We start from the raw sequence: 22,250 nt of genomic DNA, 5'->3' as shown, positions 1-22,250 counted from the left end.
AAATAATGAAAGACGAAACATTGACAGAGATCATTTGTCTTGGAAGCAAAAGCAATTTAAATGTATATTAAAAACTACGGACTGATCTGCTTCCTAACAATAATCTACTACTGCCAAGAAGAAACTCCTTATATGATTCTAGAAAACGCAATAAACATCATAGATATGTTGTTCTATAGAACTTAATTTGCTGACTTGTGAGTAAACAATAAGTTTAACAAGAATTATAATTATGATAGTATCAAATATACCACACTGGAGGAGAGATGGGATGTATAAATTTCCCGTTGTAAAAAGGTTCGATAGTGCTACTCTCCATGTTAAATATTCCCATATCATGGCCTCCTCCCATGCAGTTGGATAGTTCCCATGTATCATCTGTGAAGTAGATGCAGTTAGGCTTTATATATTCAGAAGATGGTAGCGACAGACATGTAGCTTTGCCAATGAATAACGCCTCATCTCCCAAGTTATTTGTCTGAGTGCAAGTACATGAAGGAGGTCTACTGCAATCATCAGAATATTCCAGTTCCAACTTCCATACTGAAAAATCGGCTGTACGATATTTTACTATGGAGTGATGAGGTGGTTTAAAGTATTTAAGTTTACAGAAGCGCACAACTAACCAAAGACCAGATCCTGATTCAACCAAATACCTTTGGCCAAATCTAGTACTACGTTCGAGTGCACACGAGGCAATTTTTGTTCCCCTAGCCCGTCCTCCATTATTATAATCATCATCGATATCACAAACAAACACATCCCCCTGACTATTGACAGCATAAAATTTTCCGTTATAGTAAGCAATATCTTGAATGGAGAAGAGAATTTCTATGTTAGTCCACACTTTATCTCCCAATCTAGCAAATCCCAAATAATCACCCTCTCCGTAAATGGTCATTACTAATGGATTAGGCGAATACGTGCCACTGCCAGTCACTAGATTTTTATTTGATTGTATTTTAGAAGACATTGCAACTTTGCGAATAAACATGTCAAAGTCTTTCTCAGGTAAGCTGAAATTATGGCGAGGGAAGGCACCTATAGGCGGAAGTTGAATTTGCTTCCTTGATAAGGGATGCAACAAATTAATTTCCAAATCAATCCCTAGAGTTAACAACCATCCTTTATTTGTTCCTAGAATTAGTTTTCCCGAAGCTTCGGGTAACTCTATATTGCATGTTTTCCCAGTAGCAAGACGATATAGACCACGAGTAGTACCTACTGAATTTTTTCGATAATCATACCAATTAAGTTATGGATCAAAGTCACCCAAACCATCACCACCGTCTTCCTCCAAGCCCTCTTCATATTCGTCGTTAAAATCACAACTAAGTGCACCACCTTCGGCGACTTGTTCAGCAAGAAAGAGAATTGGAGACTCGGGAGGCAGCACTGGCTTTTCATCTTCACTCAGCCCTGATAGAACTGATTTCCATGATTTTGATACAGCTGAAAATCTAACTATATCCTCGCAAGAACTTAACTTATTGGCTATAAGTTCCAGTAACTCACTAGGTAGCTCGTCCCAATTTACATGATCATCCATGGTATAATGCACACAACGTAAACCTCAACTTATAGGCTAGCAATGTTTATAACTTACTTGGAAGAATATGGGAATATATAGCTGATGTGATTTATATACATAAAGAATACATGCAAGTTATTAAACCATCCGATTCCGATTAGATGATAGTTTAGGATTTAAGTTTACATCATCCGCTTCGGGTTAGGTTAAAAATTTATCAACCCTTCAAATATTCAGTTTCTTATCCGCTAACTAACAGGGTCGTATAACTTTGAATTAGACGAGACCGGGTTTATAGGTCAAAGACGAACGAATAAAAAGTGGTCCAGCCACTTTTGAATTAATTAACATATAAATTATATCAAAAAAAATAAATTAGCATATCCATTGGCGTAGTTGGGACAGGCTGATTAAACATAAGTATAATGGTGGTATGGGTTTCAAGAATATAAGAGACTTCAACCTCGCCATGTTGGGTAGACAAGGTTGGAGGCTGTTGCAGTTCGAGAACTCTCTAGTGGGGCGTGTTTTTAAAGCAAAATATTTTCCTCATTGCAGTTTTTTGGAAGCTGAGCTGGGTCATAATCCCAGTTATGTCTGGAGAAGCATTTTAGAGGCTCAGACATTGCTAAAGAGAGGAGCAAGATGGAGGATAGGGGATGGTCATAGTATCTCGGTTATGGGTCAACCTTGGCTCTCAGAGGTGCAAAATCCGTTTATCACTACACAGCACATAGCGTTGCAGGGAGCGAAAGTGCACAGTCTATTCAAAACAGATACTAAAGTATGGGACGAGGAAATTATTGAGGACTTATTTGAGGCTCGCGACAGAAAGGCTATATACGACATAGTGTTGTGCAGGAATCAAGAGGTGGATACTCTGTACTGGTTTCCTGAGCATAATGGGCATTATTCAGTTAAGAGTGCGTATAAATTGCTGCAGACTATTCAGGGCAGGTGGGATGTCAATATGGATGCTAATATATGGAGGAGTCTCTGGAGAGCACAAGTACCTGGGAAAGTGAAAGTCTTTTTATGGAGAACTCTGAATGGTTGTTTACCAACGAAATGCAACTTACAAACCCGTAGGGTTCAGACAGATGATGTATGCCCACTTTGTGGAATAGGAAAGGAGACCACAGACCACTGTTTTATTCACTGTATGTTTGCAAAAAATTGTTGGCATATAGTATGCCCTGAAGCCAACTTTGACAGCTCGATGAACATACACACTTGGTTTCTGTACGTAGTGAAACATCTGACTGGAAAAATGGCAATGATCAGTATGGTTTGTTGGAGTATTTGGAAAGCACGGAATGATGAGATTTGGAATAACAGGAAATCGAGAGCAGGCAATGTAGTGTCTAATGCAATTGCATACCTTTCACAGTGGAAAGACGTTCAAAAGATGGGAAATAATAATCTCCCCAGACCAGGTAACTCAACTGGTAGTTTGGAACGTTGGTCTAAACCGGATATTGGATGTGTTAAGGTCAACTGCGACGCCACTATATTCAACAATTCTAATCAGTTTGGTGTGGGTTGGATAGTGAGGGATGAGAGAGGAAAGCTAGTTCATGCAGCTTGTTTGTCATTTCAAGGTAAGCCAGAGGTCCATTTTGCCGAAGCAGTTGGTATGAGGGAGGCGCTAAGCTGGGTCAAATCTGAGTTGGACAACAACAGGGGTAGTAGTGTGCTCAATCTTCAGCATCAAGTTATAGTGGAAACTGATTGCCAAATTGTTGTGAATGCTATGCTTAAGAAGGAGAAAATCTACTCACCCTATGGTGGCATAGTAGATGAGTGTAAGTGCATTCTGGAGTCTTATAACAATATCGACATTGTATTCGTCAAACGATCTGGGAACAAGGCAGCAGATTGGCTAGCTAGATTGTCGAGTTCAAATCCAGGTTGTATTTTTAGAGGGGAGCATGTTCCTCCGGATCTTTTGTGTATTTTGGAAGATGATTTGAAGTAATGGAAATTTAAATTTGCCTCAAAAAAAAAAAATTAACAAAAATATTATAAATTTTTAACATTAACAAAATTATTAACATATTGATCTATTTTTTTTGGTGTAAAATATTCAAATTAATTTAAATGAGAAAACAAAACCGGGAAGGAGAAATCAAATAACAAAAATCGTGCCTGAGATTTCACGTGTCTTGTGCAAAATTTAAAAAAATGTGCTCCAACTCCTAATAATAAAAACAATAACAAATACGTACAATAATAAAATTAATCAAAAATTATATTTTTAACATAAATATATTTAATTTAAATTAAAAAAATATTACAAGTAATAAAATAATTATAAACAAGAAGATAATCACATAAAACCTAATTTATATGCAAACTTATTTACATCTATATATAAATATTAAATAATTAATTAAAATTTTATATTAAAATTTATATTAATATGTAAATATTACTGTAAATTAAAATACACTAATTACCTGAAACCTGTATTATTTAAAAAATAATATAATGTACAAATTGTTTAAGAAAAACTACTATTCCCCTTCTATTTTATTATCAAAACTAATAGTTTCAAGTACTTATCAAAAAAGTTGATATTTTTTATTCTCCTAGTAATTTTTTCCTAAATGTTTTGTAACTTATTTAATATTTAAGATTAAAATATATTTTTTAGAATTTTGCTCATGATAATAATTTATAATTATTTAATATTCACTATTTTCTAACCTTTCTTCTATTTGTTTATTTATTTTATTAGAAAAGAAAGATATACATTATTTTTATTTTTTCAAACAAAGAAAATATATATATATACACTTGCATCTAAATTATTGTGCCCTCAAAAATTTTAGTGTCATCTAACCCTTGGAATACCATTAGGAACCCTTGGAATACCATTAGGCACTGCTATACAAATAACTAGTCTGAGGTGAGGAATGGGGTTGAGACATATTGGGTAAATCTAAAACTAAAACAAGTGAAAGAGAATGAAAGTTTTTACTAATCAAACATCAACAAAGGGATGAGTTCAATTGTTTCCATTTTCTATTTAATTCCTTTATATTATTAACACAAGCGGATTGGATGTCATGTAATCCTCCATCTGTCTCCACATGAGTTCACCTGTCTCTTTGATGCATGAGGATTTTTGTTAAATATGTATGATGAATGAAAGAAGAACAAAGTATGATTACGCTAAGTAATGTGCTTATATGATGACATAGTCACGAACTTATATGATGGCATGTTCCTGCCTCTGAATTGCATAAACACCCGAAACACAATAATACAATAGTAGGTGACAAGATGGAAAACATTGCATGCTCAATCTCAAAGCTGTACAATCACGCAACTTTTAATTATTATCTTATTATAATTAGAATTTACTTTTATTTGTTTTTACGGTTTATTATCATGTATAAACAATTATAAATGTAACTATAAAAATCGCTTATTGAAATTAAAATCATAAAAGTTTTTATTTTATTTTTCTTTTGAATTCCGGAAACTCTTGTCTAGTCAAGGTTTGCCTTGTGAATTAAAGGATAACTCATGTAAAATTACTTGCGAGAATTAGCGATTATTTCTCTTACGCCTTCGTGCTGCATTTGTAGAGACTGTGTTTGTAGAGATTATATATATAGACTGAAGTTGAAACGAAATCAAAAAAATGGCTTAGCCGTTGTTGCTATATATGTAGGTTAAAAAACCGGCACCAATATTAGGTTAGGCTGTGTGATGATTTAAAAGTCTGAGATTCTATGTTTAGGGTCTCAAATATGTGAGTAAAAGATGGGGTTGTTAGAGTATAACACTTGTAATTTCAGCATATGCCTGGGTGTAGCCTGTGAACATCACATGAACAAAAGAATCCATAATTGTGATGCCACCGTTCATATGGCATACTTCAGTTCGACGCTTCTCGGTTCTTCTAGCAATTTGATAGGATCTACTCAGTCATGAAACTTTTATACTCCTACCCAGGGACGGGGCAAAAGAATCCGCAAATTGGGCCTTAATTTTTTATTATAAACTAGTTTATAGCTGGTGCTTTATACACGGGTATTTCAAAAATTATTTAATAAAATATATAAATAAATTTATAACTAAAATTGAATAATATAATTCTAAAAAATTAAGTTATTTATATAATACTTTCGTTACATAAGTTATTTTTATGTTATATATTTTATGAGATTATTTCTATAAATAGATTTGTCAAAATTTAAAATTACTTCAAATTTGTATTAAAAACTTATCATAAATAATACAATTCATATTTATAATTGTATTGCAAAGTTTCTATAATTAAAATGGGTCATAATAAATATATGAATCTTTTATAAACCTAAGATGGATACCAAACTAAAAAATGGATAGTCCACTGGGTCAAATTAAAATTAAAAACTATATTCGAGCCAAAATATGGATACCAAACCTTAGGAAAGGGTTATCCAGCAATTTATAATATATAGATTTAAAAAGAGATATATTCCGATAATTAAACTAAACTATCAAAATAAATTGTGAACAAGAAGTATATTCTGACAAAAAGATGTTTTTCTCACATATTTTGTAAAAATGTCATTTAAAACATTTTTGATGTCCACTTCATCCAAAAAATTTACCTTCGATTGTTACCAAATCAAGTCCATTTAACTTTGTTGCGATATCCTTCGTAAATATATCAAAATCAATATTAATATATTCATAATCTTTACTAGCACTAGATTTTCAAAATTACACAAAAGACCCTCATTTCTATCTTTTCCATACTTCCAGGTCATGTCCTTTTTGGTCCGATAAAATTTAATTGGACCATCCATATTCACTCACGGGTTAACCCAAATAAAAGTTTACACTACAATTATACAATTACAACTCGGACTATCCATAGCATCCTCTAAACCCGTTTTAAAAACCAGAAAATATGCTAGGAAATACTACGTGATTTTAGCCCATCTGGTAACTACCGAGATCATGTCCTTAATTACACGATCCATCACTTAATTCAAAATTTTGAATTGCCATATCCTCCGGACGAACATAGAAACACAACATTCAACCAACTTTCTTACTTAACTTAATATGTTTCATCTTCTCTTTTATCTACAACAGTTCGGTGTAGTGATTCTTCCCTATTTACAAGAATTCCTAAAAGTTGTTAGATGGACAAATCAGTCATGTCACCATTCATCATATGTGGTTTCTTTTGTAAACAATAGGTTTGTATTAATAATTTTGCCGTATGCGTGTAAGCGGCCATCTCTTGGACCATTATCTCCATCATCAGTACATAATGGTTTGTCTAAACATGTTTTTCATGTGTTTTTAAATTAACCTTCCTAAACGAGTGATGTACCACTTCAATATTAAATTAATAAATTACTTGGGATAGAGGCTATATATCCATGCGGATATATGAATCGGTGCACAATCCAGATCAAAGTTACTTATGTGCTTTGTAGATTGAAAGCACAATTTTTAATGAAAAGTCGTGTTTAAGGTTATAATGGTTCACAGGGGAATTTGTAACCCAAAATGAGAAATTGCTCAGTAGAGTCATAAAACTGTAAGAGAATCGAACGTGCTTTTTGATAAATCAAAAATGAACGACGCTTACAAGTACACAATGTGCAAGTAAACTCTGAGTATTTTTTTTTTTTAAATGTATCCTAGCTACTACGTACGTGCTTGAAAAAACAAGTACGTGTTTACTGTTTAGTAACATGGAATTAATCCTAGAGTAATTAAGAGAATTATTCATGAGTAGAGAATATAAAAATTATACTACCTCCCTCCCACACATTTCTTTAAAGTTTTTTCAAATATTTGACACGTATTTCAAGACAACTATAAAATATACTTCTGTAATTTATTTTTAAAATTTTCTTTTTTTATAAAAGTTTGAATATTATATTTTTATTTAGAAGAAAAAAATATTAAAAAAAATATGCAATTACATTTAATAAGAGTATTAAAGTGCGTGCTGAGCCCCGTCCCCGTAAAAAATTGAGGGGGACAGAGGGATTAAATCATATGACAATCTTTAGCCAAAGAACAAAAACCCTCGAATTATAACTAACTACCATAATGAGTTAATAATAATGTTAACTTATTTACCTTCAAAAGCACAATATAAATAAGTATGCACCGAAGAAAATCAAAACATGAGAAATTAGTTGACATTAGAGCCGGTCAAACAGACGGTTTGGCTCGGCACGAACGTAATTCGGCTCGTCAATTATTCACCTGACTCGCCTCGTGACGGGCCGATTCGATATTCGACACTATTCGAATATCCCCACGAGTCGAGCACGAGCTACATTTTATGTAACCGGAACCGACCCGAAACCGCTCACCAACACTGTCAGACGAATAAACCACAGGCACACGAATAAACCGGCCCGCCTACTACAGAATCTGGCAGATGATATAACATTAAAAACAAAGCACGTGTGTTTGTGGGTTATGAACACTTAAATAAAGATCCTTACACATGTCATAATCTTTGTAAAACTGTCAAGAAAAAAAAAGATACACAGTTGTCCTTTTGAGTTAATGTTTATTCCTTTATTTTAATACATATTAACTAGTCAGAACTGCATCAACATTCAAAGTTTTGTTACACAGAGCTGCATTCATTCCTATATTAAGAAATTACAAAACTACAACTCTCACACGCCACGCTGTCTATTCAAAGTTACACTTCTGCTGCATTTCTGTGTGTGCATGTCTCTTGTTCTTGTAGTTTTGTGCTGCTTTTTATTTAAGTTTATTGCTTATCTAAGTAAATCCAACAGAACTCCTCATGAGTTCAACAAGTAGCTGTTCTTTTCCGGATTGAACTCCTTCTACCGTTATAGCCACTGTTTTATTCCTTTACTCCGTACATTGTAATGTTAATCAGGACCGGCCCCACGGGCAAGCAACTGCAAGTCTGCAACACAATCTATGGCATGGGGCATGCATGGGGCATGCATGGGACATTCATTGTGAAGGGGCAAATTTTTTGAGAAAAACAATATTAAAAAATGAATTGTGATGACCAAAAATTCTCTACGACCTACGGCCTCTCCTTTCGAGGTACTACAGCATGCGGCTTATGAGGCTCATGTTGGCTGCGAAATCCACGTTCCCTCCTCGTCACCTGTTTTTCCTTAGTTACACCTGAAATTCCGGAAAACAACACACGTGTCTGCTAGTTTATCCTCGTCATCTATCCTAATTCTAGCCAAAGATATGAAATCACCGAAGATGATTCATTAGAGACAGAACAAAACAATACATACACATAGCAAACAAAAAGAATCTTCTGATAATAGCTATGATCGGTCCGATTTTATAAGCGGCATTTCTCTGACCATCAACTTGGATATTAAAAAAAATTGTGCTTCTTAATGTGAAGTGTATTAAGTCGAATCTCTATTCTACTATGTTAAAAGAATAACTAAATAAGATGGTTATGTAATATATCGGAAGGAAATACTAATAAATTTTAATCTTAAAGGTCTAATTAAAGATTTTGCTAGTAAAATGCTAGGAAAATGATTTCTTAAGTCGTGAGTAATTATTTATTTTTTTAGGAACCTTCGAACTTGAATTGTTTCCAAACTATTTTGTTTTTCCACTGTAATGCTAACACATGACCTTGTGACTTGAATTTACTTCTTTTATCGTTTGATTAGATATCATGAGTTGAACTTATTTCGATTGGCTGTTGCTTTCTGGTAACAGTGGACACTCTCAATTATTTAAAATTAATATATATTAATATTAAAAAATATTTATAATATTTTAAAATTAAAATAATAAATATTTAATTAGGATAGCAAAGCATACAAGCCGCATAATTTATAGACCGGGATGGATTCAATAAGTACTTGAATAATTTATATTTGAGCTTAAGTTAAATATTATTGAGCCTGAGTTAAAATATTTTACAAATCAAATTCGAGTAATTTATCGTTGATTTTGACTGGTGCACACCCCAGAAGCAAAGAGAGTGAAGACAAAATGTAAAACAAGGTATGTCTCAAAGATACTCCCTCAATTTTTTAATATATGACGTTTGACTTTCTGACACACATGTTTAGGAGGTTTGACCGTATAATTAAAATAATTTTTTTTGAAATTTTTTTTTTGTGAATAAAAGTTTTGATCTCATATTTTTATTCAAAAAAGGAATTTCTTAATAATAATAATTCTAGCTATGTAGTCAACCCTCCTAAATATATATATATATATATATGTGTCAATAAGTCAAACATCATATATTAAAAAACAGAGGAGTAACAGACAAAATGTGGTATAATTCCCGAGAACACAAGAGACTCAACTACGTTTATTTTTTTGTCTGGGAGACTCGTGACTCATCGCAGTCGTGGCTCTTTTCGTGATACGTGGCAAACAACACAATGCTAAGCTGTCACTTTAATAATCAACCAACCAGACTCTGGTTTATTATTCGGTCACGACAATATTTCATGTATTTTACTAAATGAAATGTTAATCAGTTATCCAATACTAATACTGATCCTGTAATAAGTAATAATTAAGTTTAAATTTTTAAAATTGTCTAAACTATGGCTTCTATCATTACATTAGATTAAGAAAACACAATAATTAAGTAAATATTGACAATGAGAAATATTTTGTACTTGAAACTGGATCTCAAAATGTTACATACATATTTTTGTTGATTAGGATATAATTAAATAAACGGGTTATCTAGTATGTGCTCACGAGCACATACTAAATATTAAAATATATAAATTTGAATTGTTTTGAATGTTATAATTATTATAAATGTAGGTGATTACTATTAAAAAATATTACCCATTCAAAATAAGCTAAAATTTAAAAAATTATATTTATTATATGATCATGAACACACCAGAAAAAATAATAAATACTCCATCCGTCCCTAAAAACGTTTTTTATTTGTGTTGTACACGTTTGTCAATATACACTTTTGATTGTTAATATTTTTAAATTCGTATTAGTATTAAATATAAAAATTTCACTGTATTAAAGTACTGATAAATACGAATCCAACGAGATCACTCATGACTATGTTTGATATTATAGATTAGACGTAAATTAGTAATCAATCACTTACCGTGAACAGTACCAAAAGTCAAATTAGACAACGTTTAACGGGACGGAAGGAGTAAGATAGTAACAATCACATCAATTGTAATAGCCTAAATTGATATAGTCCAAATTGAAAGATTATTCATGTGACCCTTAACATCACTCAACAGTCAACAGTAATAAGAAAAACTATTTTAACACCAAGTTGAAACTATTTCAACAGTAATAAGAAAAACTATTCACCTGTAAAAACATTGATACAGATGCGGGGGTGCTAGTAGTAATGACTGAGGTGAAGTAAATGCCCCGTGGAAAACAATTAGGGGTGTAGTAATTAATACTTTCGGTTTTCAAGTTAATTATTAACGGATAAATTGCAGCACGTAGCTAGCTTCTTCTGATCTGTTTTACCGTTAAGGCCAGCACCCCATTACTTTTTAGTCCAAAACTCACATAAGTCACTTGAACAGAAAAGTCGAACTAAAAAATTAATTTGATGCTATAAAGTTTTAGCTCCTATAAATATAAAAAAGAGATAATTTTAACTACACGGTTAAAATAATTTATAATTTTTGTACAAATTATAGAGGCAATATATTAGCTAAAAGTTTGATATTAATTATTATATAGTTGTAAAGTTGATATTATGTGTTACGTAATATTTTTCTTAGAGACTTACACTTATTCTGTACATTTTGATGGAATGGAATGAGGGGAGAATTGAATGAAATTTGAACTATTATTTGGGTAAAGTTAAGGAAAATGTTTAAAACTTTCATTTCTTCTTCCATTCTATTCCAAACTATTTGAACTAGAATTTTAATCCACATGTTTTGAATGAAATTCCCATTTCATTTATGCATCAATTTTCATACAATACTCGTCATAGAAAATTTAGATTACCTTATATTCATTCATAATTTAACTTATATATACTTTTTTTTCATAAAATTTGTATATAATTTTTAATTTTATTCATTGCTCATTCCATTTTTTCCTCATTCCATTCCCACCAAGTGAACACAACCTAAAAGTACTCCAAAGTACTCCAAAGTAATATAATTTGAAATAAAAAAAAATATTAACACCTTGAAAATGTTATCAGAGGGTTTATATAATACCAAAAATGACTATGGACTAAAGATGCACAGAAGGTCCATCGAGCTGGGTTTTGATCGGATCTTAAAAAGCTCGGGTTTTGACCGGGTCGAGTTTTTCAGGCTTTGACTTTGACCTTCACCGGACCAGATCGGGTCGGGCTTTCCGAAAATGTCAGAGCCCGTTTGGGCCCTCGAGGCGGACCTAACCGGGCTTTTTCTCGGACTAGATCGAATCGGGCCGGGTTTTTTTTCTAATTTAAATCGGATCGAGTATTATTAGAGATTACGAATAATACATATGTTAACAATTAGATCATCGTAAAAATGTATTAGTTTACATGAAATATTTTATGAAAACATTACTTCGTTGAAAATATTTAAATTCGGCAAAAAATAAACATGTTTATAGAATAATATGTTTTATCATAAATTATGATAACAATGATATCCAAATATATATAGTGTACTTATTATATCTTTTTTCATTATTTATGCAACGAAGTATATAAATAATATTATTAATCACAAATATGTAAATATATATGTGTTTTAAGTATTATTTATATTTATAATAAATGTGAATTTATAAATATATAAGAAAATATATTAGAATAATCAGATTATAACTGAGTTTTTTCGGATTTTTAATCGGGACAGGCCAAAACCCGGACTTTTAACCGGGCCGGGCTGAGTTTTGCCTAAAAATATAGGGTCCGTCAAGGCCCAAAACCCGGGCCGGGACCAGGCCGGACTTTGAGCGGGCCGGGTTTTGAGCGGATCGGGTCGAGTCATATTTTCGGGCCCGGAATTTTTGTGCACACCTGGGCTTTTATCAATATTGAGAGGATATAATTTTAGAAAGTATTAATTTAAAGGGATTTGATACCATAATTTTTATCATTATAAAGAAAATACCAATTTAGATAATATTAATTTAAAAGAGTTGTATCGTACATTTTTCCAAAAATATCACATTGTTAATAATTTTATTAGAAATTCTAACAAATTTATATAAAAAAATCACTCATGCTTTCTACATTGATATGATCCGACCATGTATATTCCCTGTCGAGTATGAAATGAAATGAGAGGTGAATGGAGAAGATTCTTCATTAGTGTTTGAAAACATTGATTTCATTTCAAATCCGAGATTTCAATTCTAGAATTTGAAATCCAGGATTTCAATTCCAAATCTTTTGTTTGGATATTCAAGAAATTGTAATTCAAGAAATTGTAATTCAAGAAATTGAATTTCAAAATTTTGTTTTAAATTTTTTCTTAAAACTTAAATTTTTTTTAATTTTCTCGGAAAATTGAAATATTTATTTTATTTTATTTATTTCAAGATAAATTTCCGAAATATAATCCCCAAAAGAAAATTTCGAAAAAACTTCTTGATGAAAAGGTTCCCCGTTAAACATTTCCTAGAAATTTTTTCATTCTAGAAAATTTTCCGAATAAACATTTTCATCCAGAAAAATTTCTCGGAAAAAATTTCCGAAGTTTTCGGGAAAAAATTTACTAAAAAAAATTCCGAAAAAAAATCATGAGAATTGATTTCCGGCAAAAATATTTCCGAGATGTTTCTCGGGAAAAAGTTCTCGAGAAAATTTCGCAAAACAAGTTGCTCGGGAAAAAATTGACGAGAAATATTCTCAAGAAAATTTTTCGAGAAAAATTTTTCGAAAAAATTTTCCGGCATAAAATTCTCGGGAAAATTTTCCGGGAAAATCTTCTCGAAAAAAATTTCCGCGTAAAAAATTATCGGGAAAAAGTTCCTGAGAAAAAATTATAGGGAAACAATTCCCGAAAAAGCAATACCGAGAAATATTCTCGGGAAAATTTTCCGAGAAAAATATCTCGAAAAGAATTCCCGGGAGAAAGATTCCCGATAAAATGTTCTCCGGAAAAACTTCTCGAGAAAAAATTGTCGGGAATATTTTTTGAGAAAAGTTTCTCGAAAAAAAAAATCCGGGAAAAATATTCCCGAAAAAATGTTCTTCGGAAAAAACTCCCGTGAATTTTCTCGGGAAAAAATTGCCGAGAAAAATTTTTCGGGAAAAAATTTCCGAGAAAAAATTCTCGGGAAAAAAATTCCCGAGAAAAAGTTATCGGAAAAAAATTCTCGGAAAAAAATTCCTGGATAAAAGTTTATAAAAAGATTCTCGAGAAATAATTTTCGGAGAAAAGTTTCTCAGAGAAAAGTTTTCTGCAAAAAAAAATATTAAAAGAAATTTCAGTAAAAAAATTTCATCAGAAATGACATGAATTTTGTAAGTATTTCAAATTCAAAATTTTAAACTTATTGTGTAATTGGGTTGTATTTGAACAAAATCCATTTCCAAATTTTTGGTATTTGGCGAACAGCAAATTTGATCAAATTTAGGATTTGGAATGAAATCCATGTATCCAAACGGGACATCGACTAATCTATATATCTATATAAAGGAGGGTCACAGGTGTCTGACGTGTCACTTCTAAAAACTCCTATTTTCATATTGTGCTATCTCCCATCTCCTACTTTTTTCTATCATCATCATTATCATGAATCAAATTAATCATAATCATGATTAATTAATTGATCCATTAATCCATTAATTGATGATTAATAATACATACACCTTCCTGCCTCCCGGAATTAAAAGGTAACGCCGGTTACAACTCTTCATTTACCCGCATTTGCCCGCAGGTCGGTATATAAATGGTGCCGCCATGCCAGTGTTTGGTCTTCACCGGGTTATTTCACGGGACAGGCTTATCACGGAGGTAATGTTCTGATTATTACTTCATGTGTTTTTATTCTTATTGTTGTTTATTTATTTGTGAATCTAATCTAATTTATGATGTTGTTCATTTATCAGTTAATTGATGTTGTTGGTCTAATTTATACTCCTGTTCTCCTTTTTTTTATTAGTATATGTTAATTTGTTTATATATGCTTCTTCATTTTAGAGTGTTTGGTCAAGTGTTGTTATATGTTTAATTTGTGCTGCTTTTCTGTTCATATATAGTTTACATATGCTTTTTCGTTTTTGGGGGTTACCCCTATATGGTGATTATACTTTTTCATTTGTTATAAGCCTAAGTTCGTATATGTTAATTTTTTTTATATGCTTCTTCATTTTTGAGTGCCTGATCAAGTGTTGGTATAGGTTTAATCTTTCCTACTTTTTAGTTCATATATAGTTTGACATAAATTGTTGTCATATGCTTTTTCATTTTTAAGGGTTACCCCTGTATAATCACCATTATATTTTGTCATTTGTTACAAGCCTAATTTTGCGCTTGGTTACTTTATACTTTATTTTGTATGGTTAATGGTTAACATCCTTGTAATTGATAATCTTTGTGGTGACATTAGCTATGCTCTGAACTGATGTGGTTTGATTAATGGTTAATGGTTAACATCCTTGTAATTGATAATCTTAGTGGTGACATTAGCTATGTTCTGAACTGATTTGGTTATGGAGTATGGTGATTAAACTTTGTCATTTGTTATAGGCCTAATTTTGCTCTCGGCTACTTTATACTTTATTTTATATGGTTAATGATTAATTTCATTTCATCCTTGTAATTGATAATCTCTGTGGTAACGTTAGCTATGCTCTCAACTAATGTAGTTATGGAGTTTTCTTACCTTTCCAACATTGAGGGTGATGCGGAGGACTGGTTCATTAGAGTTCGCGTTTGCAGGCTATGGGATGCTGTCAACACAAAGGATAACAGTTTGCTTAGCGTGGATATGATATTAGTCGATGAAAAGGTGTTAAATTCTTTCACTAGCCTCATGTTTTTGATCTGTTATTTGTTACATCAGCTTCCCTTTTGATTATAGGAGAATCTTATGCATGCTGCTATCCGTAAGCATTTGGTGTCTCGGTTCAAGCACCGTGTGAGCGAGGGCCTGGTCTATAGCCTCAGAAATGTGAGGATTGCGGTGAATGCCTTGCAATATAGGCCCCTGGCTAGCAATCAAAAGCTGCTTTTCCTGCCAACAACCGAGATTGTCCAGCTAGACGAGGGTGTTATCAGCATCCCCAGGTTCGGCTTTCAGTTTGTTGATTTGCCCAAGCTTCAAGAACGCGCTGACGACGTGACCACTCTCTCGGGTAAATCTCTTGGAATAAGCTTCTATTTTTGTTTTAGCTCTGGATTGAAGTTAAATTTGCTAAAAAATCAATTAGTTTGGTGTTGTCATGGTTTGAGATAAAAGAGTGGTTATTGACATAAATACCAGAATAACTCCTCTCATACCTGAGTAGTATAAGAACAATATAAAATTATATAGATATTACTTGGTGTGGTTCGATTTAACTGTAATGGAATTAAAACCTTTTGCTTATTGTTATTATTGTGATTTGTTGGTACTTAATCTTAAGGCATGCTATATAAGATCAGATTATTTTGCCTGGTATTTACGCTTGCAATCTTACAAGCCACTTATATAAATGTGGCTTGGTTTGGTTCAATTTAAGTTGGCTATGTTTCATATATACACTGAAATTGAAGTTGATGAACCATTGTTTGCTTATTTTAGCCTTATTCCCTGATATGCAAATAATTGCAGAGGTTTTGTATATTTAATATATATATCCCATCCTTTATTGATTATGTTGGGGTATAATAGACCTTTCCTTATAATATTTATAAATGGTTGTACAGGTGTCATTTAAGCTTCAAAATAGCTAATTGTTTAGCCACTTGATGGCTGATATCATTTGTAAAACCTTTTTTCTTTTAGCTGGCCTTTTCTTAGTTTTCCCAGACATCAATTACCCAAACTTTGAATGGAATTGAAACCTTTTTCTTATTGCAGATATTGTGGGCTGCTTCTATGGTTATGACGAAGTTGCAACCTTTTGCTTATTGTTAATATATTGATTTGTTGGTACTTAATCTTGAGGCATGCTATATAAGATCAAATTATTTTGCCTGGTATTTAGGCTTGCAATATAACAAGCCGCTTATATAAATATTGCTTGGTGTGGTTCAATTTAAGTTGGTCAGTGTTTGGTCAAGTGTTCTTATAGGTTTAATTTGTGATGCTTTTCTGTTTTTCTGTTCATATATAGTTTACATATGCTTTTTCGTTTTTGGGGGTTACCCCTATATGGTGATTATACTTTTTCATTTGTTATAAGCCTAAGTTCGTATATTGTGGGCTGCTTCTGTGGTTATGGCGAAGTTGCAACCTTTTGCTTATTGTTAATATATTGATTTGTTGGTACTTGATCTTAAGGCATGCTATATAAGATCAAATTATTTAGCCTGGTATTTAGGCCTGCAATCTTACAGGCCACTTATATAAATGTTGCTTGGTGTGGTTCAATTTAAGTTGGTTATGTTTCATATATACACTGAAATTGAAGTTGATGAAGCACTGTTTGCTTATTTTAGCCTTATTCCCTGATATACAAATAATTGCAGAGGTTTTGTATATTTAATATATATCTCATCCTTTCTTGATTATCAATTATTGTTGTTGATCTAATTTATACTCCTATTCTCCTTTTTTGTTCGTATATGTTAATTTGTTTATATATGCTTCTTCATTATAGTGTTTGGTCAAGTGTTCTTATAGGTTTAATTTGTGATGCTTTTCTGTTTTTCTGTTCATATATAGTTTCCATATGCTTTTTAGTTTTTGGGGGTTACCCCTATATGGTGATTATACTTTTTCATCTGTTATAAGCCTAAGTTCGAATATGTTAATTTTCCTTCTAATATTTATAAATGGTTGTGCTGGTGTCATTTAAGCTTCAAAATAGCTAATTGTTCAACCACTTGATGGTTGATATCATTTGTAAAACCTTTTTTGTTTTACCCAAACTTTGAATGGCATTGAAACCTTTTTGTTGTTGCAGATATTGTTGGCTGCTTCTGTGGTTATGGTGAAGTTGAGGTTGTCGGGGCTGGCTACAAAAAAAGGGATATTAAAATTTTTACAGATTAGTAAGTGGGAAGTACTGACTGAAATTTTGGTTTGGTTATTTGACAATATATTCATGCTGCTATGTTTAACTCCTTACTATTACATTAGCTCTGTCACTAGCACCGTCACTTTGTGGGGGAAACTGGGCGAGACGTTTGACCCCACACTATATATTGGAGAAAGCGCACCCTACGTTATTGTTGTCTCATCTGTTACAGTGAAGACCTTTCAACGTTAGTGTTATGCTCCTTCGTAGTACAAAAACATCTTCAAGCCGTAAACAATATTTCTTTTTATATTTTATATGACATTTTTAGATAGTTCTGCAGTAACTATAATTACCAACTATGTCATGTAGGTGCTCTCACTTTTGCTACAACTAGCGCTAGCAAAATTTATGCTAACCCGGATGTGGAACATGTCTCTTCTATAAGGGAGAGGTTCTCGGCCTTGCCGCCAAGGGTGGTGGCTATAGAGGGTTCCGCTTCTGCCAAGCTACCTCCCGAAGAAGCGATGTTTGTTAATAGGATGACTGTGGAATCCCTGGTTAGGGCTACATGTGATGGTGAACTGAAGGTTTATTCCAACCCCCTGGTGAGATCCCCCAAAATTTAAAAATTACTTCATTTCTTCTCAAACATTTTTGCCCTTAACATGTGGCAGGTTGGTGTTGTGACCTTGAAGGCAAACATAACTGCCATAAATAATCGCTTTGGATGGTACTATATATCGTGCAAGTCGTGCGTGAAGAGGTGCACTCTTCGGGAAGGGATTTTTGTGTGCAATTCTTGCAAGAAGCCAGTTACCCTCCCTCTGGCCATGTAGGTTGAAATGTGTATTATTAGTCAGTCGGCTAGATTCAAATTTTAGAGTTTTGTTTTGGTTATCGCATATAAAGTATAGGCTGAGCATATAAAGTGGGTGTTATGGTTTACAGTGGCCCATGGTTTGTGAGGGATTTTCTAGGTTAGAGTTTTCGTTTCTATTTGCGAGCAAATGTTAGTTACACATAGTTATCTTGGTACATAATTTTATGCACATGCTAAGAATTGCCAGCATTGAATTTGCTTTTCCTTTCAGGTTTTGCGTTAATCTACAAGTGGAAGATCGCACCGGGACTACAACTGTTGTTCTGCTCAATTCTACTGCCGAGCGTTTGCTTGACACCTCAGCCAACAAACTGATTAATAAAATGCCTGCAGGAGATACTTCTGTGCCCCCGGAGCTGGAAGCCCTTGTGGGTAGGGAATTTGTCTACAAGTTGAAATTGAACAAGTATAATTTGGTTGAAGGGCTGCAGGACTATGGTGTATCAACAATTTTCGTCCCAGTGGATGAGCTAGAGATTGCTTATGAAAAGAATGCTAAAGCACAGGTAGACCATCATGTGCTTACATTCTGCCTTAAACCACCCTGTTATATAATACAGACAATGTGTTTCTTATTGTCCTCTGCTGCAGGCTACACCTGATGTTGTGGGCTCTTCAGCTGGATCTGTTCTGGGAGGCGGCAATGACCGGAAGAGGAAGCTATCCCCTGTTGCGGAAGCTGTTGAAGCTGCACCCGGAGGCAATAATGGTGCCTCTTAGGCCAAGCTCCAGTATACTTGCTGCATCAGCATAACATTAAAATAAGTATTGCTTTAGTTTTTCCAATAAATGGTTGCTCACAGATGTTAAATTTCGCCTTGTAGTGGTATGAACTTTTTATAATCCACAGACGCAGACAATAAAACACAATTGGTTTGCTCATTATTTCTTAATTTGAATTGAAATCAAGCTTGACACTTCCCTGAATATTGTGTGGCCCATTTTTACTTGAATATTTTCACATTTGAAACAAGCCCTACATGGATATAAACTTTCCTTAACATTTATTCAGGTTAGGCTTTCAGAAATCAAATGCATTTAGAACATAATCCTTTATTTAGGGTGTATACCAAGTTCATATCACTTAGGGTGAAATGAATTCTACGAGCCCAAATCAATTCTGGGGGCACCTTGGTAGCCTAGCCGTGTGCCTATTTCTTATTAATGCATAATGCAGTAGCAGATGGTTGCTAATGAAAATAATTATTTTCAGCTGGCTATTTTATTGTTCTACATTCCTATTCTCTCTTATCCGCCGATGCAGTGCTAGGGTGCATCTGCAAGTGTCCGGTTACCATTAACTTGCACTTCAATGGTCTACTTAAATAGTAATCTTCTTATCATATATGCGGGGCTCAAGTTCAAGTCATATGTTTGATAAAAGTCCATAATAAAAGGTAATTTCTTGTGTTTAAGTACGTTACTCTGATTTTACAATTCGTGCAGGCTATGCATTTGTTGTAATGTTTCGCTTAGATATAAAGTTAACTTAATTTAAATAATATCATTTTGGGTTCTTTGAATTACTTGAAGATTTGTGTTGGTTGTGATTATGATTTGTAGTATGAAACTGCGACTGATAATATTAATGAATGTCAGTTAGTGAGCTAGAACTTAATTTGTCATCCCAAGAAAAGTAGGTCGGTGAAGGAGTACGGATATTGGTTATTTACCATATTTAAGTAGGCCGTAATTTGTTTAGCTTTTCTTATATTTAAAATGGACTAAATTGTATCATATTAGGTTCCCATTACAAGTATATGATGATGCCTTTATGTTAAGTAAATATGCTTTTGGAGGATGAATACGGGCTTGTATGATTTGAACTTTAACCCGTGTGATTATTTTTTAGAGGGTTATATATCTTTGCAAATGTTGTGCCTGTTTTCCCACTCAGCTGGAAATGTTCTTATCCTTACCTGAGTTTGTGGAATTATAATATTAGGTTGAGATTTTTCACACCTTTGTACAGATCCAGCATTCTTGTAGCTCAGATGCTCAGGGACACTCGGGAAGTTTCATTAGATAGATATAGACTTGGTGGTTTCAGGAGTTTTTGTGTTGTGAAAGGTGCTTATGAATTTCTAGACAATTTACCATTTCTTCCTTCTTATTTTTCTAAACCTGCAATTTCTGAAGATGTTTTTTATTGTCAAATTTTGACTCTCCAAACAATTTACAGCCTTCAGTTTGCGGCACAAATCAGAATGAGATTACTAAACTGCTGTTCCTGGAGACTTTACAAATCAGAATGACAGTAATGAATTGCTTCATTGTTAGCCTCATATCATATCTCTCAGTATATAGTTACATTTTTATGCTTCTTGTCTGTTTACTTGGATACCATTAAAGTATGGATTTCTTCTTAAGACACTAAGTTGCTGCATTTCTTTGATAAAAATAGGCATGTACAAAAATACAACTGCAAACTAAAACCCCCCAAATAATGCACCAAAAAAAACATACCATTGGTTATTGGCAATAGACTATTTTAAAAACTAAAATATAAATAAATTTGAATCAAGGCTCATATTGTTAGATTCAGATTATGTACAATAAAATGTAAATTTTAAAGTTGAAAAAAATAAGATATTTGAATGGAGGCTCCCTATATATTAGAATCAAATTATTTAAGATGTTAGTAAACTTCATTATTGGAATCACATTATTTAAAATATTGGTGGATAATAAATCTGTGTTGCCCTCTGTCATAGAGCATCTCCAACCATAAATACAGACATATATTCATATTATATTTATACTTAATATTATATATGTGTTAATTTTTTTATTTCATATTTATTAATTTAACTTTATGTAATATTAAGTGCCAACTATGATTTTTTTATTAATCAATTTTATTAATTATTTTAATAAAAATTACATATTTATATAAATACTGAGAAATTTAATTTAATCTAATATAATAAAATGTAATATACTTTAAATATAAAATTTTGTTATACATATAAGTATATGTGTTTTAACAAAATATAAGTGTCTTATTATAATTATATAATTATACATTCGATATTTTTCCATTAAAAAAATATTTTATTTTTACTTGTATATATTTAATATTTTAATTTATTTCCATAGATATAAAATAATTTAAAAATATATATAGCATAATATTTTTGAATATAACTAACTAACAAATTTACTTTAAAAATAAATATTGTTGCCCTTCACCTAGGTCATTTGGTTATATAGTTTTACACCAAGATGCTAAATTAGTTGGGGATGGTATTTTAAACTTAAAAATATGAAGTGCAAAAAATTACATTTACATAGTTTAAGTAACTGTAAGCTGATAGACTCTTCCTCTTCCAAGTTCCAGTGCTCACACATTTGTTGACAAAATATTTTGTGTTCTTAATCCTACATCTTAAGGCGGTAATTGCAATAGGTGGACCTGATGGAGCCTTTCTTCCCGACTAACAATAATTATGGCCCTTTGGGTTCTGTGTACGTGCAGGATACATGTTTCCAGCGCTGGGTATCTTCGCTAGCCCGACATGAAAGAATTCTGAAAATTCGTCATAAACGACATATGCTAGCTGACCCCCACAATAGGAGCGTTCACACTACTTTGCTGAGAAAAAGAATAGCCAAACAAGCAAGAATAAGAAGAAAGGTTGTTATCCTGAGTAGAAAGCATCAGACTAGCCAAGGACTGCATTACTTAACAGCACTACGTATTATGCAAGTGTGCTCGCACCTCCTTTCACAAGTAGAGA

General features: G+C 32.7%; 2 protein-coding genes across 2 annotated transcripts; one reads left to right on the top strand and one right to left on the bottom strand.

The window, feature by feature from the left end:
- Positions 1 to 241: 241 nt before the first annotated feature.
- On the bottom strand, positions 242 to 1,549 carry LOC141715158 (putative F-box protein At5g55150). Its single transcript, XM_074518639.1, has 2 exons — positions 1,273 to 1,549; positions 242 to 1,224 (listed from the first exon to the last, which is right to left on the bottom strand). The coding sequence occupies exons 1-2, from the start codon at positions 1,547 to 1,549 to the stop codon at positions 242 to 244; spliced, it is 1,260 nt and encodes a 419-aa protein (XP_074374740.1).
- A 12,750-nt stretch (positions 1,550 to 14,299) lies between these two features.
- Positions 14,300 to 20,786, top strand: LOC141711125 (replication protein A 70 kDa DNA-binding subunit B-like). The gene is made up of 11 exons (XM_074513559.1): positions 14,300 to 14,475; positions 15,330 to 15,472; positions 15,545 to 15,818; positions 17,574 to 17,661; positions 17,750 to 17,874; positions 18,000 to 18,217; positions 18,305 to 18,462; positions 18,722 to 19,016; positions 19,102 to 19,907; positions 20,483 to 20,580; positions 20,693 to 20,786. Exons 2-9 carry the CDS (start codon positions 15,332 to 15,334, stop codon positions 19,228 to 19,230), a joined length of 1,428 nt encoding a protein of 475 aa, XP_074369660.1. The 5' UTR covers positions 14,300 to 14,475; positions 15,330 to 15,331; the 3' UTR covers positions 19,231 to 19,907; positions 20,483 to 20,580; positions 20,693 to 20,786.
- Positions 20,787 to 22,250: the final 1,464 nt, after the last annotated feature.

This window comes from Apium graveolens, chromosome 3, assembly GCF_009905375.1.
Source record: "Apium graveolens cultivar Ventura chromosome 3, ASM990537v1, whole genome shotgun sequence".
NCBI classification, from domain to species: Eukaryota; Viridiplantae; Streptophyta; class Magnoliopsida; order Apiales; family Apiaceae; genus Apium; species Apium graveolens.
The sequence above is the reverse complement of the archived record's forward strand: the minus strand, read 5'-3'. Positions and strand labels throughout refer to the sequence as shown.